This window comes from Phragmites australis, chromosome 1 (assembly GCF_958298935.1).
Source record: "Phragmites australis chromosome 1, lpPhrAust1.1, whole genome shotgun sequence".
Lineage (NCBI taxonomy): Eukaryota > Viridiplantae > Streptophyta > Magnoliopsida > Poales > Poaceae > Phragmites > Phragmites australis.
In genome coordinates, this window is record NC_084921.1 from 43,774,614 (window position 1) to 43,792,448 (window position 17,835).

Below are 17,835 nucleotides of genomic sequence, written 5' to 3' on the forward strand. Positions count from 1 at the left end.
TCCCGCTTAGCACTTAATAGACTAGCTAAAACCTGGGGTATCACAGCTTACAAGCTCTGGATCAGTATGCCCCTTAAGGCGGATACAGAAGCAGTGATATAGAAATAGAACCGGAAACAATTACTACAATTTATGTCGGTTTCTGCTCTAACTTGAGGCTGTCACAAGACGTTCGAGCTATGGTAGCATCGATCGACTTTGAATGACAACCAAGCTTCACTACTGCTGTACCTGTTCTTTTTCCTTCTCCACGAACAATCCAATAATTCATACTTCTATGTTTTCACGGACAAAACTGCAGCGGCCATCTTGTTTGCATGTTAAACAAAACAATGTCAAACCTTAGGTGAGAGCTTGCAAAGATACGTCCGGACTCAGGTTAGATGAAGGCCATTTGCGCATTCAGAGAAAGCTAGGAGGTCCAATGCATCACTTGCAATTCTTCTGTCTTCGTCAGTTATACTTAGAGCTTGCAATATATTTTCCTGCAACAAAGGGTACGTTTGAGTAACTCTAATCATAATATGAAAATGGTATAAAATCAGGGCCGAGTTCTTATGATGAGCTTTGATTTATATGCTTGTTGATATCTTAGGAACTGCTTGCGTGACAAGGAGGATGAGTAACCGAGTAGCAAATAAACATGACGCGCAAAAGATAAGCATCATAATTGGCCCTTGACGAGCCAAACGGAGGGCAGCAACAATCCCCCGTATCGAGCCATTTTGGTCCCTAGGGATAAGCTGCAATTTTCGATTAAACTGTACAATCTTCGGCCAGTGTTTTCTCAGGAAACAGCCGGCCTAGCTTTCACAGTGCAATCAAAGAAACAAAAAACATGTACTTGGCAGATAAACTGGGGATAAGCTGCTTGGTTATCTATTCCTGCTTCCAGGTTCCCTATATATTTCAATGTTTTAGAAATAAGTTTCTACTTCAGAGATTGTTCCCTAGGGTTAAGTAGGTCACTATTATAAAGTATCCTCTCATCCCACCAGTCTATAATCTATTAGCTATGCGGTTTAACCATCTCTACACAGCAGTTGCTCTAGTTGTGAACTAACATGAGTGCATGAAAATAAGTGGGGATCAAGTTCTTCAATATGTAGTTAAGGAGGTCATTACTGTGCTTTGGAGCTTCCGGATGTAACCAGTTACAAGCAGCTCCATGGGCTCTGTTCTGATCCTGCTAGAAGAATCAACAAAATCTATGTGCTGCAAAAGAACCACAAATCAAGCAAGCAAATTATGAATATCAGAGCAAACTGCAGAAACTGGTTACCGATGTTCGCAAATATTACTATGCTTAATCTGATAGTAAATATTACTAGATCCCCAATGTTCACAAATCTTGTGCCCAAAAAAAAAAAACCCCCCTTAGAAGTTAGAACCCTAGGGGACCTTTAGACAGCTGTCCTCTGACATGAAAACAATCAGGAATAAGAACCTTTGAGCCTAAAAAGTACCATCACTCTTTCAGGATTCTGCTGTGAAAAGTCCCACCCAATGCCGATGACCACCTTAGAAAATCCATGCACTTTGAACTTGGCCCAACCAAAAAATATTCCTGATATTTGGTCAGGAATAAATTCATAGGTACGGTCATCTGCTTGCAAACAATCAGAGTAAGTAAAAACATGTGCATTTGCAGTAATTTTTTTTTTTAAAAAAAACACTATGCTCTGAGGAGGAAGGAGGAGTTCAACCTGATAGCACCATATGAAGATTGTTTAAAATTGCATTGCCTATTTGGACATTTGAGAATAATGGATCAATGGGCAAAGCACCTTGGATACCTACAACCATAAATGCCACCCATTAGAATTGACATAATGTTAAGTAAATAAAGGAAAATGAAATCAGTGGCCAATGAAGAGAGTTACGATCTTCAAATGGAGGAAGACCCCACAGCTCAGGATGGAAGTCCAAGAGTGAATAGAGGACAACATCGGCAATTGAATAGAGTTGCCTTTGACTTTGAAGTGATGGAACTGCAACCACCTTTGCCCCAGAAGCCTTGGCACCCTGAACTCCAACACTAGGAACATATCGCCCGAAGCAGAAAGTGTAACTAAATATTTTTTCGAAGAGAAAACTAAATAATGCAGAGCAGGTGCTATTCTTTTCAATGCATGAACGTTGGAAGCATGCTTTAACACTTTAATGTCATGAGACTTGAGCAGGTTAATAGAGGTACACGAGGGAATAAATCAAAAAAATTCCTTGATTATTGTGCGTGCCTTATAAATTGCCACTAGATCAAAGAAAAGTGCGTCCTACAAATATCAACAAGGGAGTATATAAAAGAACCGGGTTTGGAAGAGTATCATGGCATTTAAACACATTTAAGAAAGATAAGTTGGGAAGGAGAATGATTAAGGAAAAAAGGCCCATTTGTTGCTGAGAATAATAGGCATTCATTCATCAAGGGTATAACAGAAATAAATGAGAAGATTGTTATTTAAACTTTCCAATGTTCTCATAGAAAATTTACTTGGGCAAATTTTGCATAGTAAGTGGTACATTGTTAAAACAAAAGGTAATTATAATATAATGGTTTTGAATCTAAAAAACTTTAATCTTTGATGCCTTAAATCTTGTGATTTGTGAGGCTGTACCGAAGAGCAGATATAAGGGATCTACTTTGGACACTCCTATCATGGCATCTACTGAAAATTATATCATTTAATCGTCAACCCTTTTTCAGTGAAAGTTATAAGTATTCTGTTAAGTTATGAATCATGCACAAGATAACCACTTGCACAGAAGCGGTGTTTCCTGTACTTACAGAGAATCTTCTATGACCAAGCATGACGATGGATTTACACCAAGTCTCTTTGCAGCCTCCAGAAATCTAGTGAAATGCAGGATACATAATCAATAAGAAACAATACTCCCTCTGATTCAAAATGTATGTCGTTCTAGGATTCCTACCGGTCAAACTTTTAACTTTGACCATCAATATATAAAGAATACTTAGATTGGCAATGTAACATAGATGTTATTAGATTCACCATGAAAAGTACTTTCATACTATTTAATTATCTTTATTTGAAATTTCATATTTTCATAGAAATCGCTAGTCGAAGTATCACCTTGTAGACCGTGTCGATGTCCTAAACGTCATAATTTTGAATTGGAGGGAGTATTGTGTAAACAAAGCTAAAGATAAGTTTTGATCTGGTTGTGATTTTGTTAATCATGGCATGTGCATAAATCGGTAGAATTTGCATGTACAAAACTAGATAAGTTGGCATTAGGTTGTGACCATATAAATCACAGTATGTGTAAAATCAACAGCATTGTATACACATGCTAAGGACAAGTATATAGTCGCATGAAAACAGCACAATGCTTGTGCACTTAAGGTTGCAAATATCAATAGCAATTTAACAATGGATGTTTGGTCAACAATTCTAAAGATACCCACATGTCAGGGGAAGGTTTTCCTTTAGGGACCTGATCACCACCGAGAATAACAGAAAAACAGTCTCCCCAATCTGGAAAACAACAAAAGGAAATTTTAATAGATAAGCAAACAATGGATTTCATAAGAATATGTACCACTAATACTAGTTCAGTATTCCCTTTTTACTTGTGAAGCGTGTTACATCTGGACAAGCAATGTTTAGTTAAGTATATCCGTATTGTCAGCATTGGACACTTGATCGAAACAGTAAAGAAAGTACATAACATATTTAACCAAAATAAATCCTTAGTATCACATTGGAAGACTTTTCATTCCCTTCAGTAAAAAGGCATACCTTATTTGTTGCAAAGCGATAGACCAAAAGATATATCAAGTTATCCCATGATGCAATGCAGATTGAAGCAAATAGCCATACCTTCTAGTTTCGCGAGTTTGTGATCAATATTTCTCCTGATGGAGTTTGAAGCAAGTGCCAGTGGTACTCCATTCTTGTGAAGATGCTTGACAAGCCTTTTCACTCCTGGAAGCGGTTTTGCCTTCTGCCACCTGGGGAACAATGAAGCCGAGTGAAGCACTTGTAAACTGTGATGCATACCACGGGCTTCATCAACATGTTAAACGGGAAAAGAAACCTTCTTAAGTACAGCGGATGCATCGCTTCCGAGTACTCCTCAACAGTCAGCGGCAGCCCGTAGTCTGCGATGACCCCGGTAGTAGATTCCTTGTACATCTGCCCCAACCTCTTCTCTTCCTTCTCCGCATCAGGGACCTTCCCGTACGCCGCCAAGAATTCATTCAAGATGTCCCTTGTCACCCTCTCTGCACCAAGACACTCCACACTTTACAAAGTCGATCGACTTGGAGACCTTCCTGCCTTTTCATCATCAACGCGATGCCAGAACCAGCTCACAGCAACTATGCGAATTTCTCAAGCGGCATCGGAAACTACGCTGAGAACGGTAGTTAAAAAAAAAAACAGAAGTAGAGCTAACATATGACGAATTCCTGCCCGGCGACACGTGCAAATGTGCATATATCTAACTGGTCCGTACAGAGCAGCGCTAATGGAACAGAGCTGGACGGATCCGCGTACGTACCTGTGTCCAGGAGGGTGCCGTCCAGATCAAAGATCACTGCCGAGACCTGGTGCGCCGCTGCCATGGGCGAGGGCGCGAGGCAAGGGAACGAGGAGAAGGCGAGGCGCCGAGTCGATGGGCGGGATGGGGAGGAAGGGGAAAGGCGGCGCGTGGGGTTTAAGACGGGAGGAGGCCACTGGTCGCCGAGGGGATGCGAATCGGAGACCCCCGTTGCCAAGTCGGGCAAGCTGGTTTGCGGGGTGGGGCCAAATTGGATGCTCTGTTCCGAGCGGTTCGGTGCCTCTTGGCGACTGGGCGACGAGTCACCCTCGCCCGCCGAGGCAGGGGCGTGCGCGTTTCGGACACCGCGCGTCCGCGCCCTACCTGGTCACTCCAACGGCGCGGCGGGTTTTTAGAGTTCAAGAGCCCCTGGGATCTAGAAAGCGTGCAGTAGTACTCGGTGATCTGAACCGCATCGTTACAGAGTTTCCCACCGAAATCGTTCATCTGACAAACATGAAAATGACTGATCGAGACAGATAACAAGAGCCCGGATCTGGATGTGACTCCAAAGTTCAGATTAGCTGCATGTTTAGGGTGAGCGGTGAGTGGTGATACGGTCACCGTGCGGTTATGAGACAGGTAGGATAAACCATTGCGTAAGGAATATTACATGATCTTTACCAATCTATACTTAATTCGCTCACACAGTTGCATGATATGCGGAATAAAGAAAATGCGTTTCTGTTCGGATGCATGCAGCGGCGCATGTATTCTCTGCAAGTCTACCTTCGTTCATATCACATGGGACGGCTACGCAATGTCTTGAAACGTAAATAACTGGATTCGAAAATCATCGAATATTTACACGTGTTAGCATTTGGTGGTCGAAAACCTTTTCAGTTTTTCAACATTTTGTAGTTTGCCTTCTATATATACACACTTCTCCAATCTTATTTCAACACTTTGTTTTTTTTAAAAAAAATCTTATTTCAACATTTTGCAGTTTGCAGAGAATACATGCGCCCATCGATCACATGACGGAGCACCCCTGCGCATTCTCGTCGCTGAAGTAGTCGGTGGTCCTGGTGCCGGCGACGGCAGAGTTGGCGCCGTGGTGGTAGTAGGGGCCGTACAGCCGCGAGTCATCGTACCCGTGCTTGTAGTAGTTGTACGAGGACGTGGGCCGCGCCGCGTGGCTCCCGTGCGCCTGCCCCGCGCCCGGGTGGTACAGCTGCTGCTGCTGCTGCGCCAGGACGTGCACCGCGCCGCCCGCGCCCGCGGAGTACGGGAACGGCCACAGCACGGCGCGCCGCCCCGTCCGCCGCACCGCCTTGAGCACCTTCTTCTGCTCCACGTCCCCGTTCACCGTCACCTTCTGCTGCGCCATGTCGATGTCCACGCCGTCCACGCCTTCCAGCCTCTGGATCGCCTTCCGTATCTTCTTCTCGCACCCGGGGCAGTCCATGTGCACGCACATCTCCACGATCTGTAGGCGATGGATCGTCAGCCATCAGAACAAAACGTGAATCCGTAAGACAGAAATGCCGATAAAATTCAAGGAAAAAAATGAATTGAGAGGAATGCATACCGTCATTTTCCATTCGTGCTCAATCGATCGGTCACTCCGGCAGTGCTCGATCTTCCTGTCAGGTTGGTGAGAAAATGACGAGGTTAATTCAGCTGGTGATGATAGGTTTTGTTGTGCTAATTAAGCTGGGTATCTCCTATATATAGGCATGTAGTGCGCGTCAGCTCATGCATGTGGGTGTACCGTGTAACGGTTACCGTGCCGGGGACCATGTGCCACGGCATTTGAGCCGCGAGGTCGGCAGGCGAGGGAGTTGACGAATCATTTTTCGTACAGCCGGCACCGACTGCTTCGTTCTCCCACCACATCCCGGTGCATAAAAAACGACGTCGATGCCGACATGGAAATTCAGGGCTGGAATCGAGTACGCAAGCAAGCAGTCCCTGCCTGCCTCTCTGGCTTGCACGTAGGACCGAACACATACGAGTGCCAGGCTCCGGTGCCGCGTTTCGTCCTAGCGAAGCGCGGCGGAAATGGCGGGGAGGGGAGCTGGGTGCTAGCTTCGTCGTGTGGTTTGCCATTCAACTCATCAATGACCTGGAGCTGGCGGCGTTACAAATATCGTCGGTAACCGAACGATTCGGTTTGTACTATTTTTATAAATCGAGTGGTTACCGATTAAATTTAAATTTAAAATTTAAAAAAATAAAAAATTTAACAAAATTTGTTCGATTTTCATCAAATTTCACCAAATTACTGTACGGTTACCGCGGACCAGGGACCAGTAACCGTTTGCAAAATGTTAACTAAAACCCTGACCACGAGGGCACCATGCATACGGTTGCAGGCGCAGATTTACAGAGTAGTCTTGGATCTGCAATTTTTAAGAAATAAATTTTATAAGATATTATATAAAAAGATTCTCGTGAGATTCTATTTATACTATCTATTTCATAATTTAATATTTAGATTGAAAATGAGAGATAGAATGGACACGTATTTATTACAGTTGAAAGAGTCTTTCGTAATAAAATTTGCTTCCGTTAGCTGACGCCGGCCACGCTGGGTCCTGTTCCGTCGTTCTTCGGCGCCAATGCCAAGACGGGGGCGGCGCCTGGCGTTGACTTAATATGTTCCGTTTTTCATATGGGCCTACGAGCCTAATGATATGTTTCGATGAGTTGGGCCTAGACTGCAGGTCAAGAGCCTAATGATACTATAGTGATGGGCTGCTTGTGGATTTTTGTTTTTAGTTCACTTCAATGTTCATCACTTAAAGGTTTCAAAACATTCCTGTCTTCCATTTGCAGTTGAAAAATCCGAAATTGCGATTGAGAACAAGTTCATTTTCCACGCTACAGGACACACGCGCGCACGACCGCACGTGGCACATCCAAAGGTAGGTACACTTTATGCATACTGAGCTTCAGATATTGTTACAGCAGGTGTTTTATTTCTCTTTCAATGAATAGTACTACTGTTACAGCCTTTACACGTCTGACGCCTGATCAAATTGACCATGCTTGACAAGTTGGCAGCTGCTCTTATTCAATGTTTGGCCACCTTATTGATTTACTCAAAAGAGTTAGGCCAACTGAGATTAAGCAGTACTAAAATGAACGGATGAAAGGATCATGTAGCGAACGTAGTATAGCCACCGTAGTACCACGTATTTTCATGGGCAGTTGTAGACAGTTTTGACTGCAAAATCAAATGGAGCATAATATCCCTACACGGCGCAGCAGCCTGCTTAGGGCCTAAGCTTCATCTGCGCATTTGGCCCGACAATACTCAAGATGTGAAAGATTTCGGCTCCCGCGTCAGAATTGTATCTTTAGGCAATTTCAAGTTGATTACCAAAATGCCATTGAAAAGGACACCCTTTCTGTGTGCATAAAGATCATCAAAGTACTCTAAAGGGCGCCTTTTCCATCTCTGAGCTTCACTGCAGACTTTCCTCTTTCTTCTGAGAAAAGCTTTACTGCCTGTCGGAAGGGGAAAACATGGATGAACAGTGGGAATCGCAGTTGAATGCTTGTACTATAGTGCCTAAAGCCTTCCTTACCGTGGAACATTATAACAGACAGATATTTCGATGCATGGTAGGTTCCCACATATGATTTCACAATCCAATCGTGACCTGATGACTAATCTGAATCACAGATGCTAAACGATCGACCAGCAGAATTGTTTTCTCGAGGGCTACATGTGTATCTTCCTTATTGGGTCCTTCCACTTGATTAATTGCTGTTAATTGCTGACCTGCATTAGCAAAAACGGTCGATTAATTGCTGATAGTACCAGGTCCTTGTCCGAGTCAACAAACTACCTGCAGATCGATCAGCGTACGCCAAAGCCGTCCGTCCACATCACGGGCAGTAGCAGCGGCACACTAATAATAGTAACACAGCATGTACATCCATCCAGCCATGTTCGCCCATGAGATGGAGACGGGGACGGGCATGCAAAAAGCTGTGGAACCGAGCCGATCTGCACGTCGTTTTTTCGATCGGTGCCGGGAGTTCAGCTAGCGGATGCGAGCGCGTAGTTTCTCCCTGTCCGTTTGCGTCGTTTCCGAGGAATGGGTGAACGCACGACGACGCCAACATGGAACTTGCTGCGCTACCGTCTTGCAACCAAAGCTAAGCCTTAATAGGCGGCGTCGGGTTAGAAGTTTACCGCCCGTTTCGCCAACTTTTGGGGTGAGAGTCGGACCCTTTTTAATAGGCGGCGGAAGGAGGCCCGCTGGTCGATGGACTTTTGGGCTACCGTCTCCAGGTTGCAGGAATATGCTAGCCGACTTGCTGGAAGATGTATACAAGTGACAGTAAGTATCGTTTGTTTGGTTATGCGAGGTTGAATGGTGTGAGATGATTTTAGATGGGATGAGATGATTTTGAATAGAATAGTCTTTTACAGGATGATGTTGGATAAGGTGGTATAAGTAGGTTGTTTGATTGGATGTATAAAATAGTACAGAAATATATTTGATTGGTTGTATGGAATGAGACAATTTGGTATAAGATTTTGTTTGATTGTCTGAATGTATTGATGCTGAATTTGTTATATAGTACGATAAAAATACATATAAATAAAATATTACAAATAAACTTATTTTTTCATCATATAACATAGACTAAAAATAATTTTAGAAATTAATCATCATATAAGAAGAATATTAGTGTTTTTTTAGATTTTTAAAAATTCATTTGAGGGTCTAACAATTATTAGAATGTATAAAAATAACATTTTTGAAGAATTTTATTTTTAATTATATATAAGTTTTTTATGTGGATCTAATTAAAATGGATTGCGTATAAAAATTATTATAATTTTTAAAGCAACAGAAGAGACAGTTCTAAATTGAGGGAAAATTTGATTACTGATCACACGGGAGGTCGGACGAGTCGGTCCAGCACCAGCTGTAGTTCGAGCGATTTTGCGGTATCGGTTCGTACATCATCTATCAAGAATATTTCAGAAATCTGAACAAACCCAGCTTGGAGGAGCTCGTATGATACAAGCAGCCAAACGAGATAACCGGATTGACTATCCGGAACGAATGCAGGATAAAGCTCATCTAAAAACCACAAAATCAACACGACATTACTTCTTTTTTGTCGTACTATTCATCGATCGATTGAAAAAACGAGAATTATGCGGTCGATGTTTTCCAAACGTTACATCTCAATAGGGCGGACACACTTCTTCCTTATTCGTTTCTTCCGTAATGATTGTTCTCCCGACCGCGCTAAGCCTCACTCCTCCGCCCATGCATCTCATCCTATCTCTAACGCGTTGGCACTCGCTCCTATGCTAATCCGCTCCGACTCTTCTCATCACGTGTTCCATCATCTCTCACGATCAATCGCCGTCCTATCTATAGGTTCGATCTAATGTTCCGAGCATCCTTCTAAACCCTGAAGCCCTGTTCTGGAACCCTTAGCCCACATGTAAACTCCAAAATCGACGTCGACAGTACGCTACTGCATTTTCAAATACCTAGAAGACACATAAAAGCGCTTTTTTTTTAGACCATAGCGAAGGCCACATCGTGATTTATTCTGAGCAGATGCCATCATGGTTTTTGCTCAAAACCATACCCATTCATTAACTAGCCGCTCATATGAAATCGAAAGCGGCAGAGACAGAGGTTAGCCACACCCACGTCACCGGTCCTGGCCCTGTGGGCGAGCTGTCCGCGTAGCAGGCAGCGGTGAAAAGGTCCCAGCACCGCAGTAAAATCCGGGCAAAAAGCCAATGCTCTCGCGGCCGCTACAACATAAAGGCCTCATTTGGTAGCGCTTCGTGGAGTGGTTTCACGTGTTAATCAGCTCCCGTGTTGTCAAACTCTGTCTGGGAACGGATTCCGCGCGGAAATCACTTCACAATTTGTATTGCGAGGTGAGAGTTGAAAAATCTAACTTCCACCTGATTCCCGGCTGATTCTTCTCGATTTTAACATAATATTATCTCAGAAATCACTTCCACCGCTAACATACCAAATAATTTTATAAATATAATCACTTCCACCACAGAATCAGAGCTCTATCAAACGGCCCCAAACTTTGCGTGTGTGTTTTTGTTACCCGAATCTTCCCTAGCTGGTACGATGATGCATATAATTTCATAGGAGAATATGTTTAATTTCCATATTTAATGTTCTAATCTAACTTAGTGAATATAAATATATGATCTCACTCTGTAACATGATCCACAGATGTATGCTCATAAAGCCTGATTCACTTGTTGATATAAAAAATATTTTTATATTAGTAACTAATTACAATATTAATCTTGATATCTACCCATACAAATTTAGATTTAATTAATCAAATAAAAACTCAACTCAACTTATTTAAATATATATAACTAATAAAATACTTTTTTAATATATATGATTTCACCCAATGTACTTATTCCGAATCATGCTCATCTGGCAAACCAAACAGCGCGCAAAAGAGGTAGTCCCTCCCTCGTTCCCTCCTTGACCCTGACAAGTTGACGGTTGGAATATGAATCTCCCGGCCCTTTTTGCAAAGGCCGCATTGATGGCCAGTAAAAGTCACTCGGTCAGGTGCCCTGTGCCCCTGTCTCCATGCTCATTGTGATGAAACTTATCGAAAGGACGGTGAAAAGCGCTTGGGCAGGCAGTCATGGAAATGGAAACCGGCGGCTCGTCTGACTTACTTAGCTTAGTAAAATCAAACGTGAATAGTAGCATAATTTGCCCTTACTATGATCTATTAATTTTTTTAATACCAGCCCCCATTCCAGAGGCTTCATTAGAGCTTTTTTAACGAGATGTACGACGCACAGGACTCGAACCCTAGCAGGCACAACCAAATCGAGCGACTTTGTCATCCAACTCTATGTCCGTTCGCACTATGATCTATTGATTGGAAGTGGATAATTCAGATTTAGCGCTATACTTACTATTATAGTACTAATATACAGTAAAATCAGTACAATATTATCGTGAACAGTGCATGCTATAGTATTTTACTACAAATTACTATTTACACTTTACAAATTACTGACTTTGCTTACCAACGTCAGGAGAGCCGGTTCCGCGGAAATGCGAGTGAAACTTACCGAAAGGACGGTGAAAAGCTGGGCAGGCAGCCCGGAAGACCCGCTTTTTGTCAAGATTGCTTTCCCATCGTAGATTCTACTGCATGCCCAGTCAAAAGCGAGGAACAGCACCGGCTGGCTTGGTAAACTGGAGCTGCAGCTTGAGCGTATGGGGCTTCATCCGGTTTCTTATCCATGCAAAGAAAATGCGAGCTGCGCAGAACAAATCACCAATATAATCCGTGCACAGTTTAACTTCACCAATTCCCAGAAAGGTGTGAGAGCTGAGGTGAGGTGAGCACCGACTCCCAAGATCCGAGTAAAAACGAGCATGGGATCGCATCACAATCATCAGCAGAGGCAAGGAAAGAAGGCTATCGCAGCTCACGCACACGGTCGGAGTGCTGGACAGATTTTCCACGGAGGTGGCAACTTGCTGTCGTTACATTACATCCGCAAGCTAGCTAGCCAAGCTGAGGAAACAACAAAAGAAGAAGAAAACAAACAAGGTACAGAGAGAAGAGAAGAGAAGAGAGAAGAGAAGGAAACAAAAGTCATTTCCATGTCCTCCATTCCTGTGTTGTGTAAGCCTCACGCACGTACAAGCTTCCCCACCTCATCAGCAAATTAAGCATGAGCATGTCAAACCAGCCTAGCTCTATCCGTTTGCCCAGAGGCCCGGCCGCTCATGACTCGGCCGGTTGGGTCGACGAGTCAAGGTGATCTCGATCGGATCAGAACCGGCGGTCGGGGCAGACCGGCCACCGATCGGCGTAAACCGGCGACGGCGAGGTGGGGGAGGAGGGGTTGTTGGGGAAGCCGATGACGAAGCCCGCGCGGTGTTGGAGGTGCTGGTGGCCGGGGAGGGCGGCGATGACGGGGCCCAGGGGCCGGTTCTTGCGGCGGCCGGCGCCGACTGGGACGTTGCGGAGCGCGCCGCCGGCCGTCCAGTAGCGGTGGCAGTCCTTGCAGAAGTGGCGCGGCTGGTTGACGTTGTAGTTGTTGAAGTAGCAGAACTTGGTGTTCCGGCTCCGGCACCGCGGGCACGGCAGCGGCGGCGCCGACGACGCCGCGGCCGCGGCGCGCGCCTCCGCCGTCTCCTGCTGCCGCGACGCGCGCGGCTGCTGCCCTTTGCTTTCCCCGCTCTCGACCGGCGCCTCCGCCCCGCTGCTGTGCTGCTGCTTCTCGAAGTCGTGGTCCCGCGCGAAGACAGGCCTCGACGCCGCCGGCTCCTGCGGCTCCGGCGGGGCGCCCTCGGCGCACTGCGTAATGACCTTGCCGAAGAGCTTGATTCCGCCGGCCGCGGGGGGCATCTCGACGTGGGACAGCATTCGAACACGCTGCGCTGCCTTCGAAGCAAGAAACCAAGAGAACCTACTAGAGAGAGAACGGCGGTGAGAGGGAGGAGGGGAGTGAAGGATGGGGGTCGTTGGCTCGTTGCTACTTAAATGCCATCAGCTCATAGGTCAGACGCGCCAGTTAGTAAGCACAAGAGAAGATGGATGCATCGATGGGTCGGGCCGCGGGGAAAAAGGACAAAAAGGTGCCTGCGCTCGCGAGGTTACGCGGTTGGCGAGGACTTTGTTTCGCTCGCGTACCAGCTAAGCGGTGTAATGGCAGGGGAGTTCGAGCTCGTTGGCGGACGGTTTGGTTTGGTTCGGTTCGGGCGACGGTGACGATGGTGCATGTGGGTGGAGCTTGTGATTCGGGGAGGATCTCGGCGTTTTTATAAAGGACTGTTGCAAAATGTGCCATCTATGGGTGCGCGCGTGTGGGGTTTGGGACGGGAACGGGGTGGACCTGGACACCTGGTAGTGTAATTTGTTGCGGAAAAGAGAAGGGATGGGGGCGCTTCGTGCGAGCGTGGGTGCCGTGATCCTCTGCGCTGGTCGCTCGGCGCTGGTGGGTGTTGCGGCCTTGCGGGGCGTGTAGTGTGCTCAACCCGAGGGGTTGCTATCAGTTCAGGAATTCTTTTTCCGAGGGTTGGTAGAGGAGTTTTGAAGGATCCAGTCTCCATTAAAAAAAATCTACAATGGTATTTCGAATGAAGAAATGTCGCATAACATTTTATTCGAATTCCCTATCAAGTGAACTATTCTATCAGAGTTTTCGAGGAAAACAAGACACTCGTGTTTTCTTTTGTCTTGAATTCCTATATTTTCACAGGTAGCATCAAAACGCCACTTTTGAAACTTCCATGTATTCGGAATTCCATTGGGAGCCCAAGTGCAAGGGCACTTCACTCCAGTGTTTCTAATTTCTTGTATTCCAAATGGGTCTAATTCGATGATTAGGTTGGTGTCGATTAGTGGTAAAATTAATTATACAACTATTTATTTAAAATATAGATATCTGATCATTAATCGTACAAATCTAAGGAGAGATACGAGATTTATAAAAGTTCAAATCTCACTACAATAAATCTCACTTTATGTGACGAACTATATTCATCATAAAAAGCTCAAATTTTGTCACAGATGAGCTATAGAAGCCGGGACAAACCGTCCACAACCGATCCATTGGAGCCACAACGAACCGTCAGTGAGTAGAGATGAAGTGGACGTGCTGCTAGCGAGGTGGAGATAGGGTAGCACGATGGACATGGGAGCAAATGAGAACCGAAGAATCGGATTGGGGAGACGAGGGCATAGACTCATTTTTTATTCTTCTTTTTCCTCTCAACAGTTAACACTGTGGCAACAAAAATATTTTATTAAAAGGGTGAGGAAAAAATGAAAACAATTGATTATATGTCCAGAAATTGATTATAGAAGAGCTTATCAACGCCCAAAAGACCCAAACAAGTATTATTTAAGGCTCCAAACTATTTTGGAGGTAGTTTGTGATGGAGAAAAAAAGCCATATTTGCGCGTTTGGGCTGCCCAGATTCTAAATATTTAATGATGAACATACAAAATTGTCACAAATTTTTTGCACCTTTTATGACGAAAAATATTTTATCATTATAGATATATCTGTCCGAGCTGGGCCCATTATGTTATGTGACGAAAGCGCTAAATGTGTCATAAACTATTCAATATGTATGACATTTTTGCTTTTCATCATGAGTGTTTTCGTCATAGAAAGTAATATTTGTTGTAGTGTCTCTATTATAATAATAGCTCTATGTCTTATTCGTCTTGATTAATCTTCATAAAAGATAATTAAGACGGGTGTGTCTAGATTTAATATTAAGGATCTCGACGAGTTCTCTCATATTTTACATCCTTATCGGATGAATTTAATCATAACTTTAATCCGTTGTAGATCTGAATAGGTTATTTCTACTTCTATCGACTATGCTTGTTTCGTATTACTTGTTCGGCTTTTAGCTTATCTCCCTCTCTAGATGTACCATTTCTCTCTTTATATAGTCGGGTCATGGAGACATACCCTGCTCTGAATCTTTGAGTGTAACCTTCCTAAATTGTATTACTTCCGAATATCTTAATAATTTTTTTCTAATCTAGAGATGTTTTTTTTGGAGAACACGATTGACTATTTAGAATATCGGTACATATCTTATTTAACTCATGACGATTACAAAACCTACCGTATCGAACTAAAAACATGTGTATGATGAATATCCGCATTTAAAATATATTGTATTTCTGATAATTTTTTAATTCTTAATTATCAAATCCTCATCAATTGGCTCTGACCCGTGGCATCCTCAAGGTTGCATGAAGCCTACAATCAGCATTTGATTTAGATTTGACTTATGTTTCGCTGTAAGCTGCAAAACTCTTGTTGCGAGTTTAGGTGAGTTTGTACACATATAATGGTTGCGCCATTGAAAATCATTTTTTTGTGATAGATTGAAAAAGTAGGTGAGTCAGAGTGCCAATTTTACGCGTGTAAATCTCAGGTAGAGAAGTTGAACACTCCATACCAACTTTTCTTGCTTCTCCTTTGGGTTAAGAAACGACGCACTTTCTAAACTATAAAGTGCTACTCGTATGAGCAAATAAGTGAGTTACAGATGAAAATTAGTTCCAGGAGAACAACATTATTTCTATAATCTCGACTAGAATAGCAGTTGTTAAAGCTGTATTTTCATACTATTTTTGTACTTCTTGGCTTCTCGCTATTCCAAGCGAAATTTGGTAGTCCAATTTATCACCGTTTGTGGCGCAGGTGACGTCACCTCATTTCAGTTTTTTTTTTAAATTTTTTTATAGGGCCTCATTCCGGATTTGATCTGACTGCAACAAAGTTTCATCAGCAAATACTGAACCCCACCCCAAAACGCGCTCCCCAAGCATCAAAGGAAACGCACGCTTAACTAACCCAAATGATCCCACGAAGAAAGCAAATTTTATAAAACTCAACATTTGAAAAGACTCACTCTAATCGCGTGACACATATCTCTTACTTTCTCTTTTTCACACGCGTCAGTCGTTCTATCACAGGAGAGACGGCATCGAAGGCTTTCGTCGGAGTATTTCACTGAAAGTACTACTCTGTTTACTTACATTTAACAAAGACTCTTCCAATTGGGTCGCTCCGGGTTTTGCTGCGAGCGATCATGCAAAAGGCTGCCGAAACAGTGCAGGAAAGGCGAATCCGAAAAGTACTTTAGGGAAAGCCTTGTTCTGGAAAAAAGGGAGCTTCAGTGAAAGTCACAACTAATGGCAACTTCAAAAGGCCACGCCATATCACTTTTCGCTCGGAAAGTGGGCGAAGCATAGATTCTCTACGACGGGCAGCGCACACGCTGGTGCTGGCTCGCTCGTTCGGTAAACCGTAGCTACACGCCTGCAGCTTTTGATCACGGAGCTTTTCTGGCCAACATTCATTTCAGTCCTCGGAGATATCGGTCTTACCCAACCGATACCGATCATATTTCACTGAACAATCGTGTCACTGAAGCTTGGTAGAAGCAATCTGAACAAAATTCTTCAAAGAAACTGATGATTCTGGTAGTGGTATAGGAGTTGTACTTATGCAGGCTGGTAATCCTATAGCCAATCATTAGGACCAAAAGCTTCAGCTCAGTCCACATATCACAAAGAGGCCTTTGCTATTATTGAAGCATTAAAAAAAATAGAGACACTATTTCATAGGCAATGATCTTATAATAAAAACTTATCACTAAAGCCTCCAGTACATGATGGATCAGAGGCTAGCTGAGAGAGTTCAACTAGAATTCAACTACAAAATTGAGTAAAACAGGGCAAGGAAAGTGCGGTAGCTGATGCCCTCTCTGGAGGAGATAATTCTTGTACTTGGATAGGTGACATTGAACACGAATCTATTCAAGACACAAACTGTCAAGAACTCTTAAGCAAACCTGCACTTCATGAGCCTGTCCTTGGATTTTCTCTTCATACTGGCATACTCAGATATCATTGAAGGATCTATATTGGAACTCACAGTATATTGAGATAGCAAATTCTTCACTCTCCACTCCTCAGCCATTGGAGGCCATTCTGGCATGAGGGCTACTTATCAAAGAGTGAAAATGTTGTTTTATTGGCCTAACCCCAAGAAACATGTTGGAATATTTGTAGCTGAATGCCCAGTTTGTCAAAGAGTAAAAAATGAACACCGCCTCTCTCCAGGTATGTTTGACCCTCTTCATATACCAGGCATGGCATGGTCTTTCACCTCCATGGATTTTAAAAGAAGACCTTTGTCGCACCCCAATCTCGAGCTCCCTTATGTTTCGTATATCAGTCCCTCTATCAGTAGCTAATACACATATATTACAACAGAATATCAGTATAATCATACTTTGATTAATATTACATCATAAAAGTCTATCATTACAAAGGTCTTAATCCATATAATTCATTACATCCATGATCAAGTGACCAAACAAAAGACAACGGAAACTAAATTAACAGCCCAATGCCACATACAACTTGGGTCGCAGCCTCATGCTACTACTCATCATCTCCGTCTTTAGCAACATTGAACTCAGGCTCCTCATCTGATCAACAAGCAAAAGTGAGTACGGAAGGTACTCAACAAGCCCTAATACTACTTAGGAAGTTGATAGATGCTTATGGGATTAACAAGAATTAAGGCTATAAGGCATAGCTTTGAGCATAAAACAGATTTTAATACAGTTGATTAAGTGTAATATCTAGTTAAAATATGTAACTATCAACCCGGGCTTTTAAGTCGTATTAAAGGGGTTTCGTGCCCTGGGAGAAGCTATTCCATTATCCATAGTTCCTATTTTTTGTATTGGTGGACACACATTATCGACCAAACAC

General features: G+C 43.5%; 3 protein-coding genes across 5 annotated transcripts; all 3 read right to left on the reverse strand.

Annotated features, from left to right (window-relative positions):
* On the reverse strand, window positions 1-4,880 carry LOC133921154 (bifunctional riboflavin kinase/FMN phosphatase-like). 3 transcript variants are annotated; one of them, XR_009910229.1, is made up of 10 exons: window positions 4,528-4,879; window positions 4,063-4,249; window positions 3,846-3,976; window positions 3,431-3,500; window positions 2,789-2,854; window positions 1,884-2,038; window positions 1,707-1,796; window positions 1,448-1,606; window positions 1,126-1,215; window positions 1-485 (listed from the first exon to the last, which is right to left on the reverse strand). XR_009910229.1 is itself a non-coding variant. In XM_062365925.1 (10 exons), the coding sequence occupies exons 1-10, from the start codon at window positions 4,589-4,591 to the stop codon at window positions 375-377; spliced, it is 1,104 nt and encodes a 367-aa protein (XP_062221909.1). In that variant the 5' UTR covers window positions 4,592-4,878; the 3' UTR covers window positions 1-374. The 3 variants fall into 3 exon arrangements, 2 of the variants coding, with proteins under 2 accessions (XP_062221909.1, XP_062221916.1); XM_062365925.1 differs by having other exon boundaries at window positions 1,467-1,606; window positions 4,528-4,878; XM_062365932.1 differs by lacking the exon at window positions 1,126-1,215 and having other exon boundaries at window positions 1,467-1,606; window positions 4,528-4,880.
* Window positions 4,881-5,284: 404 nt separating this feature from the next.
* LOC133889705 (heavy metal-associated isoprenylated plant protein 28) lies at window positions 5,285-6,222 on the reverse strand. The gene has a single exon (XM_062330164.1). It carries the CDS (start codon window positions 5,984-5,986, stop codon window positions 5,540-5,542), a length of 447 nt encoding a protein of 148 aa, XP_062186148.1. The 5' UTR covers window positions 5,987-6,222; the 3' UTR covers window positions 5,285-5,539.
* A 5,764-nt stretch (window positions 6,223-11,986) lies between these two features.
* Window positions 11,987-13,290, reverse strand: LOC133921170 (dof zinc finger protein 5-like). The gene has a single exon (XM_062365942.1). The coding sequence runs from the start codon at window positions 12,940-12,942 to the stop codon at window positions 12,346-12,348; it is 597 nt and encodes a 198-aa protein (XP_062221926.1). The 5' UTR covers window positions 12,943-13,290; the 3' UTR covers window positions 11,987-12,345.
* Between the last annotated feature and the right edge of the window lie 4,545 nt (window positions 13,291-17,835).